This window comes from Monodelphis domestica, chromosome 1, assembly GCF_027887165.1.
Source record: "Monodelphis domestica isolate mMonDom1 chromosome 1, mMonDom1.pri, whole genome shotgun sequence".
Taxonomy (NCBI): Eukaryota; Metazoa; Chordata; class Mammalia; order Didelphimorphia; family Didelphidae; genus Monodelphis; species Monodelphis domestica.
Window position 1 is genome coordinate 450,644,550 of NC_077227.1, and position 27,544 is coordinate 450,672,093.

The 27,544-nt window shown below is 34.5% G+C and overlaps 1 protein-coding gene across 4 annotated transcripts in view; it reads right to left on the reverse strand.

Moving 5' to 3' along the window:
- Window positions 1–27,544, reverse strand: part of RPGRIP1L (RPGRIP1 like) — a 136,328-nt gene that overhangs the window by 37,519 nt on the left and 71,265 nt on the right. For 3 of the 4 annotated variants that reach the window (XM_016433254.2, XM_016433255.2, XM_007474870.3), the window contains 7 exons: window positions 25,717–25,868; window positions 23,130–23,499; window positions 8,423–8,610; window positions 8,231–8,314; window positions 6,255–6,353; window positions 5,412–5,574; window positions 3,643–3,740 (listed from right to left, as the gene is read on the reverse strand). In XM_016433254.2, the coding sequence (XP_016288740.1) occupies window positions 3,643–3,740; window positions 5,412–5,574; window positions 6,255–6,353; window positions 8,231–8,314; window positions 8,423–8,610; window positions 23,130–23,499; window positions 25,717–25,868 (1,154 nt within the window). The remainder of the gene's footprint in view (window positions 1–3,642; window positions 3,741–5,411; window positions 5,575–6,254; window positions 6,354–8,230; window positions 8,315–8,422; window positions 8,611–23,129; window positions 23,500–25,716; window positions 25,869–27,544) is intronic. The other variant, XM_007474872.3, reaches the window with a different exon arrangement.

The window sequence follows — 27,544 nt, forward strand, 5'->3', positions numbered from 1 at the left end:
GTTTATTCATGTCCCACTCTACATGGCTGTTCTGTTAAGACTTTTTTCCATAGGGCTTTCTTGGCAAAGATACTTAAGTGGTTTGCCATTTTCTTTATTGAAGGTGTCCTAAATTTACAGATGAGGGATTGAGGCAGAGGTTAAGTGACTTGTCCAGGGTCACACAGCTAATGTGTCTGAAACTGAATTGTAACTTGGATCTTCTTGGCTCCAAGCCTGGTGAGTGAACTATCTAGCTGCCTCAATTATATATTACATAGTGCTCTTTTATCACTAATTGTCAAATATTGTTTTTAAATCCTAATATTTGCATATGGTTTATGGGTTATTACTATAGGGATATTGAAAAGCTCTATATATGGATAACAAACACATTTTACAGTTCTTTTTTATTCCTGATAGGTCTAGTATAAAATTTGTAAGATAACTTATATTAAGATGTTTGAAATTATAAAATGCTTTATATAGAAGCAGATCATAAATGATTATATTCAAGTTTCTTTTATATCCATTAGAGTTATATTCTAACATTTATTTGAGTGTACTCTTATATTTCTTGAGGTATATTCTTAATTTTCTTAAATGGCTATTATGTTTTTCCAGAAAATGTTCTTTGATGCACAGGACAGACAAAAGATAATAAAAGAATTTCTTTTAAAAATACTGTGTAGCATAAGCATAGGAGTAAGAGTATAGAAATATAAATTTTAGTTAAATCTAATTTATTGTATAATTCTGGGTAAGTCACATAATTTTTGATAGCTTCAGGTTTTTTCATGTGTAAAAAGAAGCTGAATTAGATGATCTTCTGGGTTCTAATTCTATGCTTTTATGTCATTAGGTTTAATTTCTCATATACTTTTTTTTTAAACCCTTACCTTCTGTCTTAGAATCAATTCTATATATTGGTTGTAAGGCAAAAGAGAGGTAAGGGCTAGGCAAAGGAGGTTAAGTGATTTGCCCAGGGTCACACAACTAGGAAGTGTCTGAGGCTAGATTTGAACCTAGAACCTCCCATCTCTAGGCTTGGCTCTCAATCCATTGAGCCACCCAGCTGCCACCTACTCATATACTTATAAAATTGATTAGACATCAAACTACAGTGAAAAGCCTACTGAAATGTCAGTACTTCACAAAATTGACCTGAATGTTAAAGGTAATACTAAAATATTAGAAGAGAACCAGATTAAGTACTTTTCACTGTTTCAGTGTTTGTGTAGTTCTAAATCAAAGAAGGGAAAGAAGTGAACATAAAGCATAATAGAAATAATGTAATCACATGAAATTGTAAAGCTTTTGTAAAAATGTTGATTCAGCAAAAAACATTTTTTTATCTGCTATCTTTGCTAAGAACCCAATATCCAGCATATCAGAATTAATACCAATATACAAGGTCAAGAGCCTGGATTCTAATGTTTATGTGGTCAAAGTCTATGAACAAACAGTTCTCAAAAGAATTGATAACTATTAACAAGCATGTTAAAGACTGCTTTGTATCATTAATAATAAGAGAAATGCAAATCCAAACAATTTGTGGCTTTGCTTCATATCCAAGAAATTGGCAAGGATGACAAGAGGATAGGAATAGTCAGTGTTGGACGGGATACAGAAAGACAGATATAATAACATATTCCTAGTGGAGATGTGAATTGGTCCAACCATTTTGGAAAGTAATTTAGAATTATGCTTAAAAAGTGGCTAAAATGTCTGTAGGCTGTAAGGTAACCATCTCGTTACTGGCTATTTATCTCAAGTTGATGAAGACAAAAATAAAAGTTCTACATACACAAAAATAGAGCTATACTTTTTGTTGTAGCAAAATAAAGTTGAAACAAAGTCCAACAACTTGGGAAGGGTAAACAAATTATGGTACATTCATGTAATGAAAGACTACCATAGAAAATAATGAATGTGAAGAATTCAGAGATGCATAGGGAGATTTATATGAACTGATACGGAAAGAAGAAAATGGAGGGAGAAAAAATATTCACAATGACTACTATGATAAAAATGGAAATATAAAAATGAAGGGGATGTAATATAATGTGTAAAATATAACAACAAAACTTGGCCTTGAAGAAGAGATGAGAAGATAAATTCCATTTCATTTTTTGCAGAGTTGAGAATTGTAGCTGCTATCTCAGATTCAGTTCATGTGTTGGTTTTGCTAAGCTGTTTTTCCCACTTTAAAAAAAAACACACTATTTTATAAGGGATACCCTTCTATGGAGAGGAGAATTGGAGAACTCTTTGGAAATAATGGTGATATAAATATAAAAGACATCAATAAATATTTAAGTTTCAGCTTTACTACTAAAGGTAAATCCTTATATGAGAAAGATAACTGTTCCAATAAAGTTCCTATAAAATATCCACAGTTTTGTAGAATTAGAAAGAATCTCAGCATTGAATTTCATTTTTCAAATGCCATTTTGAAATTGGAGATGTGTTCCAATAGGATTCAGAGATTGGAAGAATCCTCTATTTGATTTAATATTAGAATTTCAATTTTTCAACACTGATAAAGCAGTTAATTCAACATTAATTGAATTCTATAACTGCAAGTCTTCAGGCTACACATGCAAAATTCATAGGAATTCATAGGCACTTAGAACAAGAAAAGACCTTGGAGATCCAATATGTTCCAAAGCCCTTATTTTATATTTGAGGTAACTTTGTATCATTGAAGTAACTTAATTAAGGTGACATGGCCAATTAGTAGCAGAGCTGGGACCAAAACATCATGTTCCTGATTACTAGTAAAGCACTCTTTCTCCTATGCCATGCTTCTTCATAAGGATATTCTAAAAGTTTCTTGAGTTTATTATCTTATATTAATATTTTAAATCAATATTATAAAATAAGTATGTGGGAGATATAAAAGTAAAGAAACATGCTGGAATATTTACAAATGGAAAGTGAGACTTGAGCATGGAATTGTTGAATAGTAGAATTGGGTTTTTACTTCAAGAAAACAAATAAGTAGAAACATAGTATAGATTTTTGTATCACAAGATACCTTGTTACATTACAAAAAGGCTCTTTTAGATGGCAAAATTCCTTGACATCCCAAATATGACTTTATTTACATAATCTAATCTTCTCAATAATATATCTACTAGAAAAAACAGGGTGCTATTATAAGTGAGTTATTTTAAACATGTAATGCTTCTGCAAAGATCTGATAACCACGAAGAGTTCACTAGTAAAAATATTTAAATGTAATTCACAGAGGAAAGCTACCAAATTTTAAAATGTAATATTATGTTATATTATAATCATTATAGAAGTATTTTAAATATAAATATGGCAATAAATTAATAAGATTTTCAAATGATGGAGAGAAGAGGAAAAATAGCTTTGTTTAAAGAAATAACAAATGAATATGTTGATCTCAGACATTCCTTACCCACTCTTTGCAGACTTATTACGAATCGGTATACAATTAATTGACTACAAATTCTTGAACTAAAAGGTTACTGTCAATAACATTTTGGTGATCCATAAAATATTCATATACAGATTTTCTCTTTGTGTTTGGAAGGCATAAAAACTGATAAATAATATGCCAAATGCAACATATATATATATATATATATACTTAAAATTCTGCATATTTCTAGTTATTGTCAAATCACTAACCTGTTTCACATTCTTGGATATGGGACTTGGAACAATACAGTCATCGCTGTCAGTTATTATCGAATCAACAGCATCAGAATCCAGTCTTTCCTCTTGAACTGTTAAAAAAAAAAAGCTGATCATTATATAAGACTAACCCAATTACATTTTTACATTGCAAAGCAGAGAGAAATCTAATTACATCACATTGTGTGACAGTGACATAATCCTCATTTCCTCTTAAGAAGAAAATTTGAAATTAATGAATGTTTAAGTATCTAAGTCTTCAAATAAGGAAGACATAGTGTATAATGGCCTGAAAATGTATGGTATTTACTTACAACTAAGAATTTGTTTATACATTGGAAAAACAATGATTAACATATTCTCATAAATACTCAATTGCTTGTCAGTTAGAATATTCGAAGGTCCTTTTTTGGAGGTCAATATTATCTCTTTTGTATTAAAGCAACATTTTTTGCTGCAGAAATCAGTCAATTTTTGCTGGTAAGACCACACGAAATCCTAATACTGACTAGAGTTTCCAAAAAGTTGTGAATAATATATTAAGAAACAAAAAAGGCTGTTGAATCAGCATTACAGACTTAAGAGGAGGTAAACTAACAATAGAAATTAGGACAGGTTTGAGAATTGAATAGAACAAAGCACTTCTAACAAGTGGCTTGCTTTTTTGGAATCATCTAGATATTCTTGGACTATGACAGTCAGGAATTGTAATATTAATCACTTAGTAGTTCCTGCCATTCTTAGCAGGGGGACAGTGTACTGACAAACTAGAAGTTCATAATAATCTACTTAGTTATCATTTGATGGTATAAGGGATTCAGTTAACCAGAACTTTGATAAAAAGTCATCATATAAGCATTTATAATGCTATAAGAAAACGATAAAACATTGCTCAAGAGAAAATAACTGAGAACATGACCATCATGAACTTGTGACATTGTATAGTTATATCAAGTAGTTTGTGAACTACTAGAATTGATTTCCTGTCACTCAAAATTACTTATATGTGAAGTACATTCAAAAGTATTATTAAATTATCTATTTTGTTTTTAGTGCCTTAAACATACGAGTCTGGGAGAATATAAGTGGATGTGGCTTTAAATCTAGGCAAAAAATGCTTAGAACTCTAATATTAACTGACCACATTGCAGCAATACCATCTAGATTTGTTATCCTATCTTAGCAATAAAGACCTTTACACTTCTACCCTTTTTTAGAAGTCAGAAAAAGATATCATTAAAAAGTCTCTGGTTGTGTGAAGAGATGGAAAAACTTAGCTTTTTAATACAAGGAAACCAAAGAAGTAGTATTAAGAGGAAGCAAGATTAGAAAAATAGGTGTTCCTGAACTGTTTAGTTTTTATGAAGAAATGCCCATTTTTCTTACCTAAAACACCATAAAAATAAATTTAATTTATAAATCCAGTGAGTTCATATTCTTTAAAAGATTTTATTGGATGTCTGCCATAAGGTAGCATAAAAGGCCACTTAATATTTTGAAGCTTGTAATATTTTAAAAATCTAGGTAAGGAATTGCATTTTAGCACTCAATTGTATCACTTTGAGTTGAACTGACAAAAGCATCAACAAATCATTCTGGACAGTCAGAATGAGCGCAATTCTATCCTTTCTGACAAATAATCAACTGCTTCTAACTAATGAAGATGTTCAATGGAGTAGGTACTAACATATCAAACAAAAGCAAATTGTTCATAAAGAAAAGTGAAACTAAAAAAATTAGTTTAATTAAGAAAAGAAAGCCACCTTCTCTTTCTAAGTCCTCACTAATTTCTGTGTCGTCTTCAGAAGTAGTTGAACTTTGGCCCGCAAGTTGACCCAAAGATAGGTGAGATAAATCCTCATCTTTTCCTTGCTGCATTTCTTGACCATTCTCATTTACCTCCTCTACCATCCTTGCTGCCAAAGCCTCAAAAATGGAAAGAAATATAAAGATATTTATGGTCATTTAGGTCATATTTATAACATCTTTATTAAAGCACTTGAATTACAAAACTATTTAAATTTAAAACTTAAAAATATAGTTGATAGATGCATGATTTATGGTGAGCTATGAGAAAATCAGTTGCTTAAGTAATGTAGACAGAAACATAGAACTCATTAATTATCAGCTTTCAAAAGCCTATTTGTAGGAGTGAAAAATGCATTTAACACAAGGCTTTAATTCACATATCCATTTAGTACTTGTCATCAAAATTACAATTGTAGCTAACTGTGAAATATTTAAAGATGCATATTTTTATAGCCAATCCATTTCAAACAAGTCTCATACACACACACACAAATTTTATACACACTTAAAATCTTTAAATTGATGCATGTAGTAGCAAAAGGTTTTAAAAAATCTTTAAGAGTTCCAAATAAATGTCTATTTGGAATGTTACAAACAAGAAGACTATACAAGGCATTTGATATATAATTCTACTTGAACATTCATTCCATCTAGCTTTCTCCATTCATTATTCCTTTAATTGTCTTTGATTAATAGCACATCAATTGCCAACATTTTGTAGAAATACAACCCACGAGTCAAAGTCTATAAAAATTACTTTTAGAAAGTGGAAGCGTTGATTATAATAGAAATCTTACCTTTGGAATATCTGGCACAGATGAAGCCTTAACTTCTAATACTTTTGTAACCTGCATTTCTGGTGAAGCTTTGTGCATATCTTCATCAGAGACAGATGTCTATGGAGCAAAGGATCATAGATTTTAGGGTGGGAAGGGACTTCTTGGGGATGCTGATAAGTAGATTCTTTTTCAGGTAGAGGTGAGGCTTCATATTCTCCTAAGACCCTTTCAAGTATAAGGTTAAATGATTCCTTGCTTTCCTCACAAATAAAATTAATTTTTATAGAGTTTAAAGCATTTATATATCTACTTTATATCTACTGATCTACACACACATATGTTCCCATTAAGTTTGTGAGAAACAGTTCTGTGAAAATTATGTAGATTACTGGATGGCAGGAGATTTGGATTCTGTCAAAAAATAAAAAAGCTATGTGAACTTAGTCTTTTTCTTTAAATGAATTTAGTCTCAGTTTCTTCCCCTGAAATGGTCAGACTAGATGATCTCTAACTTACTTCCAACTTAACAATCTATGATAAACTCACATGGATATAGTATCAATGTTAATTAGTTTTTATATTTTAGTAAAGGAATAATAAATTAAAATAAAGAAAAAGAAAAATTTTAAATTAAAGCTTGATATCCTTCATATTATATATTATTTTAATCAATATAGCACATATCCCCTATGGTTGGCATCATCATTTAACTGCAGATAATATAAATAATGTATTCCTATATATATATATATATATATATATATATATATATATATATATATATATATATATATATATATACCCCTCAGTTCTCTCTTAGGTCATTCCCCCTGAACTAGCCACTTTCTCTTCTTTTCTCCATTTTGACACCCTGACCATCCAGTTCAATTGTATACTGTCCTCTTCCTTTGAATCCCTAGTCCCCTTACATATCAACAATTATTGTAGTCCCAAGCCTTAGCCTTAGATCTCTCCCACCATCTGCTCCCTTTACTCCTACACACACATGCTCTAGAATGAAGGTGGAGGAAATCACCTAACTATTCTGACTCGGTCCACTACAGATTTATGCTATACAACTTCACCTGGGCCCTCAAGTGCTGCAAGATAATCCTCCCTTATTATTAACTCACTAACCCACTCTCCATAAAGGCTCTTCTAATCTTTTCATCCCTCTTCAAACCTCCTATGGCTCCTTCTCTTCCATCCCCCCAGGTGAGAACCCTACCTTGAATTTTATAGAAAAAACTGAGATAATTAGCTGTGAACTTCCTCTTTCTCATTTTAGATGCCTTCTTCTACTATCCTCTCCTTCCCACAAGCTCACATGAAGAGGTAACTTTACCATCAATTTCACTTTTGCTATATCTTGAGTACTGGCCCTTCTCTCCTTGGACACTTCCACCACTCTGGAGCAAGTCCTTATCACTTTAAATCTGGATTACTGCAATAGCCTGCTGGTGAGTCTGCCTGCCTCAAGTCTCTTCCCACTCCAATCCATCTGCTATTTAGTCAAGAAAGTGATTTTTTTTAAGCTCAGGTGTGAGCATGCCACTCCCCTATTCAATAAACTCCAGTGGTTTCCTATTGTTTTCAGAATCAAATACACAATGTTCTGTTTGGCATTCAAAGTCCTTCATAATCTAGCTCCTCCTACCTTTTCAGCCTCCTTATACTTTACTCTCTATAATCCAGTGACACTGGTCTCTCCAGGTTTTTCCACAAAAAAGACAATCCCATCTCTTGACTCTTCCCCCAAGCCTAGAATGATCTTCTTCCTCATCTTTTCCTACCGGCTTTCAAGGCTTCAAGTGCTGACTAAAATCTTGTCATCTCTTGAATATAGTTTTATGTTTGCTATAGCTATATATTCATTTGCTTATACTAGTGAATAGGGTACCTAGTTTTCTTCTAAATCATATAACATATTATATAGGTAGAAAATTCCTTTGAAAGAATTCTTATATACATCATTCTAGATTCTTGTTACTTACAGAATCCTGGGGTGTAGTGATATCCACAAAGGACACTTTCTTGTCTGTTGGGATTGTACGCTTTCTTGGTTTAGGTATTGGAGCCTTTGAGAAATCAAAATGTATTAAACTGAGTGAAATGAATACCAAATTAAAATTCTTGTTTTAAATCATTCTGAAATTTAGACCAAAATTTAAAAGCTGGTTACTTACTACAACTGGTGTAGTAACAGAGGATGACTTGGGCAACTTTTTATCAGTTTCTGTTTCTTTTTTAATAATATTCATTAGGTCTTCAGCTGCTGCTGATGCAGTTGGAGGAAGGTAAGTAAATTTCCATTTCAATACAACTTCAATGGTTCCTGTATGATGTTTTTTATGATTTGTTAACTCAAATATTCCTGTTAAATTACAAAATTAGTTTAATTTTCACATATACTTTTGATAGCCTGGAACTTTGATAATACAAAAATTAAAGAGGAAATCTTAAAAAAAATTTTTTTCTTGCTCTCTTAGAGCCTGACTACAAATTCGAGTCTAACACAAATTAGAGGGTAAATTAAAGACAAAAGAATCCATAATGGGTTCAGGCTTCACACAGATCCCTTTTTGAAGTTAAGGACTTTGAAAGAAAATATCAATTCAAAGAGATGGAAGTTAATGTATCAGTATTTTAATTCACTGAATTTATATTCAAAGATAACTCTAGAAATGAGCTTTCTCAAAGATCTGCAGTCTCTTTACCACTGATATTCTACTACATAACTCTTCCAAGTACTTTTCTCTTAAGAACAAATAAAATGACTATCAACTTTTAAAACAACTTTTATTGTCTGAGAAAGCATTAACATATTTCTACAGTTACAATAATAGTAATGCTATTTCTTTTTGTTCTAGGATTTGCCCAATTCAATTTTCAGGCTCTAGAAAAGTAGTAGTATTAAAAAGAAATAAAAACAGAAATAACACGCCAAACTTGTAAGTTTGGATATAAATATTTATAAAATATAACAGATTTTTAGAATTGGACAATTAAGTGATTTACCTTATATTTCAAGCAGCTATCATTAAAAATTCCTCTCTATTCACTATTTAAATGTAATGATTTGAAATTAATACTTTTTTGTTTATTTCAAAAAGGTCATTAAAATCATTATTAGGAAGATGATAAATGGTGTTTCATAGTCCAACTTCCAGGATAACAAAGGAAATGAATGACGTAGGAGTTTGGAATTCTCAAATGAATTTTTTTGCACATTTACAAATAGCAGCATATATTTATGGGAACAGTTAGGTGGTGGAGTAGATGGAGCACTGTGCCTGGAATCAGGAAAATCTGAGTTCAAAATCCACCCTCAGATGTTTGCTAGCTGTGTGAACCTGGACAAGTCACTTAACCCTTATTGGCCTCAGTTCTTCATCTGTAAGAGGAACATACTAGAGGAGAAAATGGCAAATCATTTCAGTATCTTTGCCAAGAAAACCCCATGGAGAAAAGTCCATGGGGTCACATAAGAGTTGGATACAACTGAACAACAAAAGCATATATTAAGTAACTCTCATTATAGGAGGACAAGAAAGGTCTGAGGATAAAGGGAAAGGGAGTCTGGCTAGAAGTATCATGAAGGGTAGAGTACACCAGTGCTCGAGTCCTATGCACCTGTGAAAAAAAGAGGTTCTTAACTCATACAGGGTGGGAGGCACTGGATACATGGTGTGAGAATAGTTGCTGTCATCTTTGCTTCCTACTCTTCAGTGTTGGGTCATAAATCCAGGGTGGATTAAGGAGGGGACCTGTTCCCAGGAGTGGAATTCTGGGGTAAGAAGTTAGTTCAGAACTCAGCAGTGGCAATGTAGCTCAAATCCTAACAGTAGAGCAGGGTCTTTTCTGCTCAAACTTCTAGCTTAATTTGAAGCCTGTAGAGGAATAAATGGGGAATAATAGGCCTACAGTTCTTTCACTTTGAACCAGTAGTTTCACAGTTGGGTGACAGAAGCTGAGCTTAGCTGATTTCAGTAGATTGATATTCATACCCAAATCTAGGACAGAAACTTAAAGAGTTTAGGCAAAGGGAGAGTGATCAGACATTGCCTTAGATTTGATCACATTGAGAGCATAGATAGTTTTCAGATCCTTCATCTGGAATAGACCTGAGATCATGGAATAATATAACACTTAGCGCCTCAAGAAAAAAAAAAACAATAGGATGAACTCTAGACCTTACTTCCAGAAGTGTGCAAACCCTAGCCTGAGTTAACATCAAGCTCCAAATCAGGTAGCAGGCTCAAAGAATGAATAAACAAACAAAAATTGTCACCATAAAAAGCTTTTGTGAATTTGGAAAATGAGGGGATGCCCTTCAATTGGGGAATGGCTGAACAAATTGTGGTATATGTTGGTGATGGAATACTATTGTGCTAAAAGGAATAATAAAGTGGAGGAATTCCATGGAGACTAGAACAACCTCCAGGAAGTGATGAAGAGTGAGAGGAGCAGAACCAGGAAAACACTGTACACAGAGACTGACACATTGTGGTACAAGAGAATGTAATGGACTTCTCTAGTAATGGCTTTACAATGTCCTTGAACAATCTGCAGTGATCTACGAGAGATGCTAAATGAGCACCCTAATGCAAATACCAACAACAAGGAAATGGGTTCAGAGCAAGGACACATGTGATACCCAGACAGCTAGGGAAGGGGTGGGGGGGGAGGAGGAAAAGAAAATGATCTGTTTCCAATGAATAATGTATGAAAATGACCAAATAAAATAATGTTTACAATGAAAAAAAAAAAGCTTTTGTGATAACAGCCATGTTCAAGACATGAATCCTAAAGAAGAAAATGTTCCCAACACATTTATAAGCAAAGCTTCAAAGAATTATAATTTGGGAACAAATTGAAATAGCACTCTAGGAAAAGATGAACCAAGAGTTAAAAATTTTTCTTTATCAATTAAATGTGCTCACTAGAGAAAAACTGGAAAAGAAATGAGAACTATGGAAGAAGGAATTGGGAAGAGAATCACTAGCATGGTACAAGACGTATAAAACTTTCTTTGGACTTCCAGGTAAATATGGCTGCAATCTAGACGCCACACGCTTCCTCTCCCCGGCACCGAACGAAATAGACTACATCAAAGGAGCATAAAAATCACCTTTGGAGGAACAGAAGGACTCTCCAGTACCCCAAAGAGGCAAAGGTACCTGGGGTTTGAACATTTCCACACTATAATAAGAAGGAGGGAAAGCTTGCACAGTAATGTGAACTGAGCCTCCCCCCCCCCCCCACATCTCCCCCACCAAACCAGAGTGAGCTACCGGAGCACTCATTGGGACAGCGAGTGAATGGGGAATGTCTCTGTCTGGGGGGGGCACTCCAGGGTCCTTGGGATCTGGGGGCTGCCAGGAAACAACATCTCAGGGCGGTTTCACAGGAGAATACTGCGCTGAGCACAGGGGCCGCAGAGCTGTATTCAGGGTGGTTGCGCTGAGTATCTGGGCAGAGATAAACACCAGGGGCGGACCACGCGCTGATTATCTGGGCGGAGCTGAACACCTGGGCAGTTTGGCTATGATCAGGGGCCCAGCGCTCTAAGAAACCTCGGAGGCTGGGAAGAACTAGTCTGAGGCAACCTAAATTCACAGAAAACCCGCCCACATCACCCAGACCCCCGACCAAAAAAGAAAGTGGAATAAAACCACCAAAGGGATGGCTCACATGGCCCAAAATCAAGCCTCCAGGAAGAAAGGGAAAAAGGTTACTATTGAAAACTTTTATGGTGGGAGTACCCAAGGAAAAGAAGAGAATGAGGATGAAATCCAAAAAAAATCAGAACATGCCTCCCAAAAAGGAAACTATTAACAAGCTCTGGAAGATCTCAAACTGGAGCTTACCCAAAAGATGAAAACCTTCTGGAAAGAAAAATGGGAGAAAGAGATCAGCAGTCTGATAGATAAGACTGCACAATTGGAGAAAGAGCGGGAAGCATCCAATAGAAGGGCAGACAAAGCTGTAAAGCAAAACCAGTCCCTAATGACCAGAATTAAGCACCTTGAAGAAAGTGAGATCATAAAACAGCAAGAATCAATAAAGCAAAGCCAAAAAATTAATGAATTAGAAGAAAACATAAAATATCTCACTGAAAAGGTCATAGACTTGGAAAACAGAGGAAAAAGAGACAACCTCCGAATTATTGGTCTCCCAGAAAAACCAGAGATAAACAATAAACCCGATGTTATTCTACAGGAGATTATGAAAGAAAATTGCCCACACGTTCTGGAGCAAGGGGGCAAAATAGAAATAGAAAGGGTTCATAGAACACCCTCTATACTAAATCCCCAAAAGACAACCCCTAGGAATGTAATTGCCAAATTCAAGAGCTTCCAAGAAAAGGAGAAAATCCTACAAGAAGCCAAGAAGAGGAGCTTCAGACATAGGGGGGCTCCCATAAGGATCACACATGACTTAGCGGCTAACACACTAAGAGACCGCAAAGCATGGAACACGATATTTAGAAAGGCAAGAGAGCTGGGTCTCCAACCAAGAATCAACTACCCAGCAAAACTGACTATATGCTTCCAGGGGAAAGTATGGGCATTCAACAAAATAGAAGACTTCCAAGCATTTGCTAAGAAAAGACCAGAACTAAGTGGAAAATTTGATATCCAAGCACAGAAAGCAAGAGAAACATGAAAAGGTAAATATGAAAGAAAGGGAAAAGGAGATAAATCTTATCTTTTTCTTTAAGTCAAACTCTCTTCTATAAGGACTACATTTACATCAAATTATATATATATTAATATGTGGGGGAAATGGTTTGTGTAACTCTCAAAAATTGCATGCATCATAAAAGTAGTTAGAAGAAACATGCATAGGGAAAGATTGGGGCATTAAGAAGATTTGGTGAAAGTGGGGGCAAAGAAAGAAAAAGGGAGGGGGGGAACCATCGATAATAATAAGATTTACTTCAAGAAATGGGGGGGGACTTAATAGAATAATCTTTCCCATATAAAGATACACATGGGAAGGGGAGGGGAAGAACTTTCATATGAGAAGGAGAGGAAGAGAGCATGAAGTGGAATTACTTAAACCTTACTCTCAGTGAAATCAAATCTGAGAGGGAAGAACATCTAGATCCAGTGGGATCCTGAATTCTATCTTATCGAACAGGGCAAGAAAGAAAGGAAAATTAAGGAGGGGGAGGAGGGAGGGAGTATAAAACTGGAGAGAAAGAGAGGGGGGGAGGGGAAGGGAGCATAAAAAGGGAGGGGCTAGAAAGGGAAGCATATCAAGAGAGGGGACTAGGGGGACTGACTCAAAGTAAATCACTGGTTCAAAAGGATATAGCTAAAGAAGAAAGGTCAGAACTAGGAGAAGATATCAAAATGCCAGCGAATCCACAAGTGACAATCATAACTTTGAATGTGAATGGGATGAACTCACCCATAAAACGTAGACAAATAGCAGATTGGATTAGAACCCCAAACCCTACCATCTGTTGTCTTCAAGAAACATATAAGAGGCGGGTCAATACTCACAAGGTTAGAATTAAAGGTTGGAGTAAGACCTTTTGGGTCTCAACTGATAGAAAGAAGGCAGGAGTTGCAATCATGGTATCTGATGAAGCCAAAGCAAAAATAGACCTGATCAAAAGGGATAGGGAAGGTAAATATATTCTGTTAAAAGGGAGTATAGACGAGGAAATATCACTAATCAACATGTATGCACCGAATGGTATAGCATCCAAATTTTTAATGGAGAAACTAGGAGAATTGAAGGAGGAAATAGACAGTAAATTCATATTAGTGGGAGACTTGAACCAACCACTATCAAATTTAGATAAATCAAACCAAAAAATAAACAATAAAGAGGTAAAAGAGGTGAATGAAATCTTAAAAAAATTAGAGTTAATAGACATAGGGAGAAAAATAAATAGGGACAAAAAGGAATACACCTTCTTTTCAGCACCACATGGCACATTCACAAAAATAGATCATACACTAGGTCACAGAAACATGGCACTCAAATGCAGAAAAGCAGAAATAATAAATGCAGCCTTTTCAGATCACAAGGAAATAAAAATAATGATCGGTAAGGGTACTTGGAGAGCCAAATCAAAAATTAATTGGAAATTAAATAATATGATACTCCAAAATCGGTTAGTTAGAAAAGAAATCATAGAAACAATTGATAATTTCATTGAGGAAAACGACAATGGTGAGACATCCTTTCAAACCTTATGGGATGCAGCCAAAGCAGTACTTAGAGGAAAATTCATATCCATGAGTGCATATATTAACAAATTAGGGAGGACAGAGATCAAGGAATTGGAAATGCAAATCAAAAAACTTGAGAACGAACAAATTAAAACCCCCCAGAAGAAAACCAAACTAGAGATCATAAAAATTAAGGGAGAAATTAATAAAATTGAAAGTGATAGAACTATTGAGCTAATAAACAAGACTAGAAGCTGGTACTTTGAAAAAACAGACAAAATAGACAAAGTACTGGTCAATCTAATTAAAAAAAGGAAGGAAGAAAGGCAAATTAACAGCATCAAGGATGAAAAGGGGGATCTCACCTCCAATGAAGAGGAAATTAAGGCAATCATTAAAAACTACTTTGCCCAACTATATGGCAATAAATATACCAACCTAGGTGATATGGATGAATATTTACAAAAATATAAATTGCCTAGACTAACAGAAGAAGAAATAGATTTCTTAAATAATCCCATATCAGAAAAAGAAATCCAACAGACCATCAAAGAACTTCCTAAGAAAAAATCGCCAGGACCTGAGGGATTCACCAGTGAATTCTATCAAACATTCAAAGAACAGCTAACTCCAATACAAGAAACTATTTGACATAATAAGCAAAGAGGGAGTTCTACCAAACTCCTTTTACGACACAAACATGGTACTAATTCCAAAGCCAGGTAGGCCAAAAACAGAGAAAGAAAATTATAGACCAATCTCCCTAATGAATATAGATGCAAAAATCTTAAATAGGATACTAGCAAAAAGACTCCAGCCAGTGATCAGAAGGATCATCCACCATGATAAGTAGGATTCATACCAGGGATGCAGGGCTGGTTCAATATTAGGAAAACCATCCACATAATTGACCACATCAACAAGCAAACCAACAAAAATCACATGATTATTTCAATAGATGCAGAAAAAGTCTTTGATAAAATACAACAACCATTCCTATTAAAAACACTGGAAAGCATAGGAATAGAAGGGCCATTCCTAAAAATAATAAACAGTATATAATATCATCTGCAATGGGGATAAACTAAATGCATTCCCATTAAGATCAGGAGTGAAACAAGGATGCCCATTATCACCTTTATTATTTCACATTGTATTAGAAACACTAGCAGTAGCAATTAGAGAAGAAAAAGAAATTGAAGGCATCAAAATAGGCAAGGAGGAGACCAAGCTATCACTCTTTGCAGATGACATGATGGTCTACCTAAAGAATCCTAGAGATTCAACCAAAAAGCTAATCGAAATAATCAACAACTTTTCAAAGTTGCAGGATACAAAATAAACCCACATAAGTCATCAGCATTTCTATATAATTCCAACACAGCTCAGCAGCAAGAACTAGAAAGAGAAATCCCATTCAAAATTACCTTAGACAAAATAAAATACTTAGAAATCTATCTCCCGAGACAAACACAGGAACTATATGCACACAACTACAAAATACTCTCCACACAACTAAAACTAGACTTGAACAATTGGAAAAACATTAACTGCTCATGGGTAGGAAGAGCCAATATAATAAAAATGACCTACCTACCCAAACTCATCTATCTATTTAGTGCCATACCCATGGAACTTCCAAAATTTTTTTTTACTGATTTAGAAAAAAACATAACAGAGTTCATTTGGAAGAACAAAAGATCAAGGATATCCAGGGAAATAATGAAAAACAATACAAAGGAAGGGGCCTTGCAGTCCCAGATCTCAGACTATATTATAAAGCAGCGGTCACCAAAACAATTTGGTACTGGCTAAGAGACAGAAAGGAGGATCAGTGGAATAGACTCGGGATAAGTGACCTCAGCAAGACAGTATATGACAAACCCAAAGATCCCAGCTTTTGGGACAAAAATCCACTATTTCATAAAAACTGCTGGGAAAATTGGAGGACAGTGTGGGAAAGATTGGGTTTAGATCAACACCTCACAACCTATACCAAGATAAATTCAAAATGGGTGAATGACTTGAACATAAAGAAGGAAACTATAAGTAAATTGGGTAAACACAGAATAGTACACATGCCAGACCTTTGGGAAGGGAAAGACTTCAAAACCAAGCAAGACTTAGAAAGAGTTACAAAATGCAAAATAAATAATCTGAAATACATCAAATTAAAAAGTTTTTGTACAAACAAAACCAATGTAACTAAAATCAGAAGGGAAGCAACAAATTGGGAAACAATCTTCATAAAAACCTCTGACAAAGGTTTAATTACTCAAATATACAAAGAACTAAATCAATTGTACAAAAAATCAAGCCATTCTCCAACTGATAAATTGGCAAGGGATATGAACAGGCAGTTCTCAGCCAAAGAAATCAAAACTATTAATAAGCACATGAAAAAGTGCTCTACATCTCTTATACTCAGAGAGATGCAAATCAAAACAACTCTGAGGTATCACCTCACACCTAGCAGATTGGCTAACATGACAGCTATGGAAAGTAATGAATGTTGGAGGGGATGTGGCAAAGTAGGGACACTAATTCATTGCTGGTGGAGTTGTGAATTGATCCAACCATTCTGGAGGGCAATTTGGAACTATGCCCAAAGGGTGATAAAAGACTGTCTGCCCTTTGATCCAGCTATAGCACTGCTGGGTTTGTACCCCAAAGAGATAATAAGGAAAAAGACTTGTACAAGAGTATTCATAGCTGCACTCTTTGTGGTGGCCAAAAATTGGAAAACAAGGGGATGCCCATCAATTGGGGAATGGCTGATCAAATTGTGGTATATGTTGGTGATGGAATACTATTGTGCTTAAAGGAATAATAAAGTAGAGGAATTCCATGGAGACTGGAACAACCTCCAGGAAGTGATGCAGAGTGAAAGAAGCAGAACCAGGAAATCATTATACACAGAGACTGATACACTGTGGTACAATAGAATGTAGTGGACTTCTCCATTGGTGTCAATGCAATGTCCCTGAATAATCTGCAGGGATCTAAAAAATACTATCCACAAGCAGAGGATAAACTGTGGGAGTAAAAACAATGAGGAAAAGCAACTGCCTGTCTACAGGGGTGGAGGTGATAGGACTGAGGAGAGACTCTAAATGAACACTCTAGTGCAAATACCAACAACATGGAAATGGGTTAGAAACAGGAACACATGTGATAACCAGTGGAATCATGCGTCGGTTATGGGAGAGAGAAGGGTGGTGGGAGGGGGGAGGAAAAGAAAATGATCTTTGTTTCCAGTGAATAATGTTTGGAAATGACCAAATAAAATAATGATTAGTAAACAAACAAACAAACAAACTTTCTTTGGTAATGGACATCCTTTAAATTAAATAGAACAGTGATTCCAATCAAAAGAAAAACCTAAAAAAAAAAATACAAGAAAATATAAGGTATATCATAGTAAAAAAATTGACTTGGAAAATAGAGTGTGGAAAAATTTAACAATCATTGGATTACCTGAATGGTTTGACTAAAAATAGATCTTGGCTATCATATTTCAGGAAATCTTAAAGGAAAAGTGGCCATATACTGTGGAGCCAGAAGGCAAAAGGGGAAATGGAAGTAATCGATTGACCATGTCCTGAAAAAAAAACTTCTAATGAAAATTCTTAAAAATATTATTGTCAAGAGGTGGAGTCAAGATGGCAGCTTAGAGGAGGCAAAAGGTCAGACCTCTGAAAACCCTTCCTTATTGATTACAAACTAAATGCTCCTAGGGGACTGAAAATCAAGCCTAATAACAAGATAGAGCCAAGGACCCCTCCTGCTGGACTCAATTCAAAAGGTACACTCCAAAAAGCCAGAATTCAATGATGAGACATCCTTTTATAATCTATGGGATGCAGCCAAAGCAGTACTCATGGGGAAATTCATATCCTTGAGTTCATATATTAAGAAATTAGAGAGGGCAGAGGTCAATGAATTTGGCATGCAAATCAAAAAACTAGAAAGTGAACAAATTAAAAATCCTCAGAGGAAGACTAAATTAGGGATCCTAAAAATCAAAGGAGAAATTAATAAAATTGAAAGTCAAAGAACTATTGATTTAATAAATAAGACTAGACGCTTGTACTTTGACCAGTACTTTGTCTATTTTATTTGTTTTTTCAATCTATTTTAAAAAAAGGAAAGAAGGAAATCAAATTGACAGTATCCAAGAAAAAAAGGGAGACCTCACCTCTAATGAAGAGGAAATTAAGGCAATCATTAAAAATTATTATGTCCAATTATATGGCAATAAACATGGCAATCTAGGTGATATGGATGAATATTTACAAAAATATAAATTGCTTAGACTAACAGAGGAAGAAATAGACTACCTAACCAACCGTATGTCAGAAAAAGAAATTGAACAAACCATCAAAGAACTCCCTAAGAAAAAATCCCCAGGTCCAGATGGATTCACAAATGAATTCTATCAAACATTCAAAGAACAACTAATCTCAATAGTATACAAACTATTTAACAGAATAAACAAAGAAGGAATTCTACCAAATTCCTTTTACAACATAAATATGGTACTGATTCCAAAGCCAGGCAGGTCAAAAACAGAGAAAGAAAACTATAGACCAATCTCCTTAATGAATATAGATACAAAAATCTTAAATAGGATACTAGCAAAAAGGCTTCAGCACGTGATCACGAGGGTTATTCACTATGACCAGCTATGATTCATACCAGGAATGCAAGGATGGTTCAATATTAGGAAAACCACCCACATTAATTGCCCATATTAACAAGCAAACTGACAAAAATCACATGATTATCTCAATAGATGCAGAAAAGGCCTTTGACAAAATACAACACTCATTCCTACTGAAAACACTAGAAAACATAGGAATAGAAGGGCCTTTCATAAAAATAATAAACAGTATACATATAAAACCATCAGCAAACATCATCTGCAATAGGGACAAACCAGAAGCCTTCCCAATAAGATCAGGAGTGAAACAATTATCATCGCTATTATTTAACATTGTACTAGAAACACTAGCTGAAGCAATTAGTGAAGAAAAAGAAATTGAAGGTATTAAAATGGGTAATGAGGAGACCAAGCTATTACTCTTTGCAGATGATATGATGTTCTACTTAAAGAACTCCAGAGAATCAACTAAAAAGCTAGTCGAAATAATTAACAACTTTAGCAAATTTGAAGGATACAAAATAAACCCATATAAGTCATCAGCATTTCTATATATCTCCAACACATCTCAGCAGCAGAATTAGAAAGAGAAATTCCATTTAGAATCACCCTAGACAATATGAAATACTTAGGAATCTATTTGCTGAGACAAACACAGGAACTACATGAGCACAACTACAAAACACTCTCCACACAATTAAAACTAGATCTAAATAATTGGAAAAACATTGACTGCTCATGGGTAGGACAAGCTAACATAATAAAAATGACAGTCCTATCAAAATTAATTTACTTATTTAGTGCCATACTTATTGAACTACCAAAAAACTTTTTTACTGAATTAGAAAAAAAACATAACAAAGTTCATTTGGAAGAACAAAAGATCAAGGATATCCAGGGAAATCATGAAAAAAAATGCGAAGGAAGGAGGCCTTGAAGTCTCAGATCTCAAACTATACTATAAAGTATTGGTCATCAAAAAAATTTGATACTGGCTAAGAGACAGAAAGGAGGATCAGTGGAATAGACTTGGGGTAAGTGACCTTAGCAAGACAGTCTATGATAAGACCAAAATTCCCAGATTTTGGGACCAAAATCCACTGTTTGTTAAAAGTTGCTGGGAAAATTGGAAGACAGTATGGGAGAGATTAGGTTTGGATCAACATCTCACACCCTATACCAAGATAAACTCAGAATGGGTGAATGGCTTAATTATACAGAAGGAAACCATAAGCAAATTAGGTGAACACAGAATAGTATACATGTCAGATCTTTGGGAAAGGAAAGATTTTAAAACGAAGCAAGAGCTAGAAAAAAATCACAAAATATAAAATAAATAATTTTGATTACATCAAATTAAAAAGGTTTTGTACAAACAAAACTAATGCAACCAAAATTAGAAGGGAAGCAATAAATTGGGAAATAATCTTCATAACAAAAACCTCTGACAAAGGTCTAATTGCTCAAATTTATAAATAGCTAAACCAATTGTACCAAAAAATTAAGCCATTCTCTAATTGATAAGTGGCCAAGGGACATTAATAGGCAATTTTCAGCTAAAGAAATCAAAGCTATTAATAAGCATATGAAAAAGTGTTCTAAATCTCTTATAATCAGAGATGCAAATCAAAACAACTCTGAGGTATCGCCTCACACCTAGCAGATTGGTTAACATAACAGCAAAGGAAAGTAATGAATGTTGGAGGGGATATGGCAAAGTTGGGACATTAATGCATTGCTGGTGGAGTTGTGAATTTATCCAACCATTCTGGAGGGCAATTTGGAACTATACCCAAAGGACACTAAAAGACTGTCTACCCTTTGATCCAGCCATAGCACTACTGGGTTTGTACCGCAAAGAGATAATAAGGAAAAAGACTTGTACAAGGATATTCATAGCTGGGCTCTTTGTGGTGGCAAAAATTTGGAAAATGAGGGGATGCCCTCCAATTGGGGAATGGTTGAACAAATTGTGACATATGTTGGTGATGGAATACCATTGTGCTCAAAGGAATGATAAAGTGGAGGAATTCCATGGGAACTGGATCGATCTCCAGAAACTAATGCAGAGTGAAAGGAGCAGAACCAGGAGAACATTATACACAGAGACCAATACTCTGGTACAATCGAATGTAATGGACTTCTCGGCAATGCAGTGATCCTGAACAATTTGAAGGGATCTACAAGAAAAAACACTATCTACATTAAGAGGAAAAACTGTGGGAGTAGAAACAGAGGAAAAAGAAACAACTGCTTGAATACATGGGTTGAGAGGGATATGGCTGGGGATGTAGACTAAATGAACATCCTAATGCAAACACCAACAACATGGAAATAGGTTCTGATCAAGGACACATGTAATTCCCAAAGAAATTGTGCATCGGGGGGCAGCTGGGTAGCTCAGTGGATTGAGAGTCAGGCCTAAGATGGGAGGTCCTAGGTTCAAATCTGGCCTCAGACACTTCTCAGCTGTGTGACCTTGGGCAAGTCACTTGACCCCCATTGCCTAGCCCTTACCACTCTTCTGCCTTGGAGCCAATACACAGTATTGACTCCAAGATGGAAGGTAAGGGCTTAAAAAAAAAAAAAGAAATTGTGCATCGGCTGTAGGAAGGTTGGGGAAAGGGGAGGGAGAGAAATAATGTGATTCTTGTAACCAAGGAATAATGTTCTAAATTGACTAAATAAATTAATTCAAAATTAAAAAAATAAAATAAAATAAAAATATTATTGTCAAAATACAGAACTCCTTCAAATTGGGGAATCTATTGGAAAGAAATAATTAAAGCATACTGCTAAGAAGGAGCATATGGTTTGGAATATAATATTGCAAAAGGCAAAAAATACAGGCTTAATAGCCAATAATAACTTACTTAGTAAAATTTAGAGTAATTTTATAAGGGAAAACATGAAACATTAATGAAATAGAGTAATTCCAAGAATTCCTGATGAAAAAAAGAGAGTTGTATAGAAACTTGGAATTTCAAACACAGTAATTGAGACACATAAAAAAGCAAACATGACAGAACAACGAAAAAGGTTTAAACAAGAATAAACAGCTTACATTTTAATATGGGGAAGAGATACACATGTCCCACTCCTCCTGAATCCTGTCATCATTGGGGTAATAGAGGGAGTCTAGGTGAGGCTTGGGAGTGATTCTAATGATCATCTTTAGAAAAGAATGGAAAGATAGTCAAAGAGGAATATACTAGGGAAAAGTATGGTAGGGACAATTATTTGATATAATCAGGGTGTAAAGTAGATATTTATGCAAACAAGGAGGGAATGGGGGAAATGGTCGACACTTAAATCTCACTCATTTAAACTGGGCAAAGAAGATAAGAATACACATATATATTTGGGGACAGAAATATATTTCACTTAACAGGGAAACAAAGAGGGAAAGGGGGAAAAAAAAGATATGTTGGAATTAAAGAATTGGTAGGCTAACAGATATTCCTAAGCAAAACAAACTTGAACAGAGGGTGTACAAAAATGTTTATAGCTCTTTTTGAGGTGATAAAGAATGGAAATTAGTAGTGTTACAATAGGAAATAATCACTCATGTCCTAAGTCTTATTTCCTATTGTAACAGTGGGTATGTCCAAAAATTAGGTAGTGTCTGCATACATTATGGTAAATAAAAGTGATAGAATACCATTGTGTTATAAGAAATAATGAAATGAATGATTTCAGAGGACCCTAGAAGGTTTTGTACGAATTGATGTGGAGTAAAGTGAATTGAACCAGATAAATAATTTATACAATGACAACAATATGGTAAAGATATAATACTGAAGGAACTTCGATCAGGGATCACTTTGTTAAACCAGAGGACAAATGATTAAATATACTATACATTTCCAGACAAAGATGATTAACTCAGAAGGAAAGGGATATTATTATTGACATGCTCAATGCAGAAATTTATTTTGTTTGAAAATACATGCTTGTAACAGGGTTTAATTTTTCTTTTGTGTCTAATGGGGCCTAGGGTTGGGAAAGAAGGTGAAATTTTGAAGATTATTTTCTTACCTGAAATATATCTATCATGTGCTAATGAAATTAATGGTACATCAACTTTTCCTATGTAAGTATTCTCTTGGGTGTCATTATCATCGAATACATAGAAACTCAGAGACTCTGATTTTAGGTATTTGTCTAAGTCCATATTCATTGGTACTGGGAAGCACATGTGATCATCAAACTGGGGATCATTGCTGCTTGGAATGATGGCTGTATCATGGTCAGCAAAATCAAAGAACTTGTATACAACATATGGATTTGGCTGCACGTGACTTTTGGTTGCTCCAGATGTCAGGTTGCTACAGCATTTTATTGTAATATAGAGTTCATTTAAGTTGTCATCTGAAGTAAAACTTGGATGAGCAGTTTTGGGTATCTGCTAATTTAAACAAAAAATACATATTTAAATCATAGTACATATAACTAAATGATAAATAGTAGCTTCCAAATCCAAAATATAACAATTGCTAATACATACATATGTAGACTATATTTCAAATTTAATTTATCTAAAACAATAGGATGTTGATATTAAAGAAGAGATAATACATTTAGTGTTCATAAGTTGTGAATAGGGACCCAAAATAAGTGGCCATGCTAAATGTACAAGTTAGGAAGGATGAGTGTATAGACTGAGAATTTACTGTAGCAAAATAAAACTTCCAATAAAGTTAATCTAATATATACATATGTGAATATGTTACATATTACATATAAAACATACATAATCATTAGTGTGTTACATGGTCAATGTAAGCATAAATAGTAAGTGGAATGGAAGATTCAAAAAGAAAAATGCCATCAGATTCTTGTCTAGTCCCCTATTACTTTCTCTTTCCCTTTCCATTTTGCCTCATTTTGAAGGAATTGGGGGAGGGAGGAAAGAACAAAGGAGCATTTATAGTTTCAGGATTTGGGTCCTTTGATCCTTCCCAAGAAATCAGACCTGTATTCTTCACATTAGACCTCACTGAGAAGTCTGATTTCCCTCCAGCAGGGTTAGCTGGCTTGTCGAAATGTACAAAAAACAAAGTGATGCTTTCCAGAGAAGGGCTTAGTATTAAACTCACCTGGCAAAAAGAAATATATGGAGGGATACTTAGTGTTGTGTGTGGCTTAGCAGAAACTATGAAGAGAAATGGAAATCTCTAGGATTCCTAGAAAAAGAACATTGGAACCAACTGGGTCTCAAAACCCTAAAAATAATCTTTATTATCTAATCATTAGACCTTGATTCTTGCTAATTTTTTTCTTAAATCTCTTCTACCTGGAAGAATCTTTAATAATAATAAATTAACATTTCTAATTTAGAGCAGGGACTAAAAAGTTATATCTGAACCTCCTCTATCTTAGAAAAGGATGTAAATACTAGTAGCAAATATTCACTCTGAAAGGGAGAAGTCAGTTTTCTCTCCTTATTTTTCAGTAATTATTTTAAAATTTATTTTTGTTTTCTGATTTATTTTAGAGTATAAGAGTATATGAAGTGGTTGCTAGTAACTATTACCTTAATTCTGCTTCCACATCAAAACAAAATAACAAACACAACACTTAAAAAAAAAAACAAGCACAATCTGAGTTCTTTGACTAGCTTTGACTAGTATTTACTCAGGGTCATTTGTGAAGAGTTTTTGAGCTACAAAAATAAGGAAACTATGGACAACCCATTACTAATAGATGTATTTCATTTTTTATTTGTTTATAACATCTTTGTAACATCTTTAAAATGTCTTCTTTCCACTCAAAAAGTCACAACCTGAGTTCAGTCCCTAATCACCTCACCTTGACTTTTAAAAATAGCCTCACACTGGTCTCCTTGGCAAGTCTCTTCTCACTCCAAATTGTCTTCCATTTACTTGTCAAGGTAATTTTCCAAAATCATAGCTCTTACCTTCTCTATTACCTCCAGGATTAAATATAACTCTTCATAAACTGGCCCTTTTCCATGTTCCAGTCTTCATAGATTTGACTCTTTTCCACATAACTCTTATCTGGTAACAATGGCCTACTTGCAGATTCTTGCTTTTTGTCTTTGTACTGGCCATCTCCTCTCCTGAATATGTTCTGCCCCTCATTTTTACTTCCTAGCTTGCTTCAAAACTCAGCTCAAGGCCTATCTTCTGAAGAAAATCTTACTGCTATGTATTTTCCATCTACTCCACATATCTTGCATATATTTAGATTTTTACTTTTTACAAATTGTTTCCCTCATTAAAATATTTGTTCAAGGATAGTAGTGGCTGTTTTGCTTTTATTTGATACTCTAGCCCTTAAATACTTGTTAACTTCCTGACTTAATTCTACAGCAGCCCACTATATTTGAAACATCCTGATTTTCTGCATGAGAAATTTAAATATTTCTACTTTATCTTGTAATTTAGAAAGTTAGCACAAGAGACAACTTTCTGTGAATAGTACTAATTTAAAATCAAATAGCATCTACATAAAAGAAATTTTAATCTAGACTATGTTAATCTATGTTCTCTTGAGAGAGAAAAAAAGAATTCTTTTTAATGATTTTTTCTAGCACAACATTTAAAGGAATTATTATTAGGGAAAACATCTGCATCATAAAAAAGCCCTAAAAATTGCTTACCTGATTTACTTGCTCTGGTCTTTTAAAATTGGAGGTTATATAGCCTAAAGCTTTTGCCCGTTCTCTATACAGTCTAATTGCTTGATCCATAGGAACTCTTAATCGGACCCAATATTCGATTGTGCCATAATGTGGAATGCCTTCTTTATTTCCTAAAACGACCCAAATAAACCAGTATGTATCCTGCTGTTTTGATATTTTTATAAATGAAAACAGATAGGTACCAGTGTTAGTAATATTAGAACCAGAAATGTTATGTGGAATAGAATTATACATGCTCTGCACAAATGATGTTTGAAGTGCAAATAACAGTTATGAAGGCAGAAAAGCTATGCTTGCAAGAATGAATTTTACCATATGTTGAATACCTTCACGTTAAACATGCTAAACTATATTTGGTATATGCCAATTGAGAATGCAAAATGTTACTTAATTCTTCTGAAATATGAATGAGACATGTTTACTCATATGCTTTCTGATGCTGTAGTAATTGGGCATCAAATGGTACCTACAGAACCTGAAAGGTACAGTATAGAACTTATAAAGCATAAGCAAATATAGCAATCCCCAAATCCCTTTTTTTTGGTTAAACCCTACCTTCCACCTTAGAATCAATACTGTGTATTGGTTCCAAGGCAGAAGAGTGGTAAAGGTTAGGCAATGGGGGTTAAGTGACTTGCCCAGGGTCACACAGCTAGGAAGTGCCTGAAGCCAGAATTGAACCTAGAACCTCTGGTCTTTAGGTCTGGCTCTCAACCCAATAAACCACCCAGCTACATCTTCAAATCACTTTTTAAGGATGCATTTTAGGTAAGTGTGTCAAAAGTACCATTATACAGATTAAATATGTTATAAATGTGCCAAAAAATGCTTTATGTGTATTTGCTTAGAAAAAGGGGACTAAATCTCTTAATGTCACTTCAAAATCTAGGATTTTTTTCTATTAAAGAGTTTCTAATATTCTATATTAGAGAGTTTCTTTCTTTCTTTCTTTCTTTCTTTCTTTCTTTCTTTCTTTCTTTCTTTCTTTCTTTCTTTCTTTCTTTCTTTCTTTCTTTCTTTCTTTCTTTCTTTCTTTCTTTCTTTCTTTCTTTCTTTCTTTCTTTCTTTCTTTCTTTCTTTCTTCTTTCTTCCTTCCTTCCTTCCTTCCTTTTCTTCCTTCCTTCCTTCCTTCCTTCCTTCCTTCCTTCCTTCCTTCCTTCCTTCCTTCCTTCCTTCCTTCCTTCCTTCCTTCCTTCCTTCCTTCCTTCCTTCCTTCCTTCCTTCCTTCCTTCCTTCCCCTTATCTTCTGTCTTAGAATCAATACTATGTATTGGTTCTAAGGCAGAAGAGTGGTAAGTGCTAGGCAATCGGGGTTAAGTGACTTGACCAGGGTCACACAGCTATGAAGTGCCTGAGGTCATATTTGAACCCAGAGCCTTTCGTCTCTGGGTCTGGTTCTCACTTCATTGAGCCAGGCAGCTGCCCCCTAAATACTATATTATTTAAAGACATCTTTGATTAGACCAATTTGATTAATAAATATTTTAGTTACAATAATCAATTAAAGAATTAATCACACATTGATATTATTAATAGCATTTGTAGTTATAATAGGTTTATGTGACCAAATATGTGGAATACTAAATCCAGGTAAACAATATGTTTCCTCATCTAAAGGCATTTTCCATCAAAGGATGTGGGTTTTCAGTCATTTTTCAGTTGTGCCTGACTCTTTGTGACCTATTTGAGGTTTTCTTAGCAAAGATACTGGAGTTGTTTGCCATTTCTTTCTTCAGGTCATTTTATAGATGAGGAACCAGAAGCAAAGAGAGTTAAGTGACCTGCC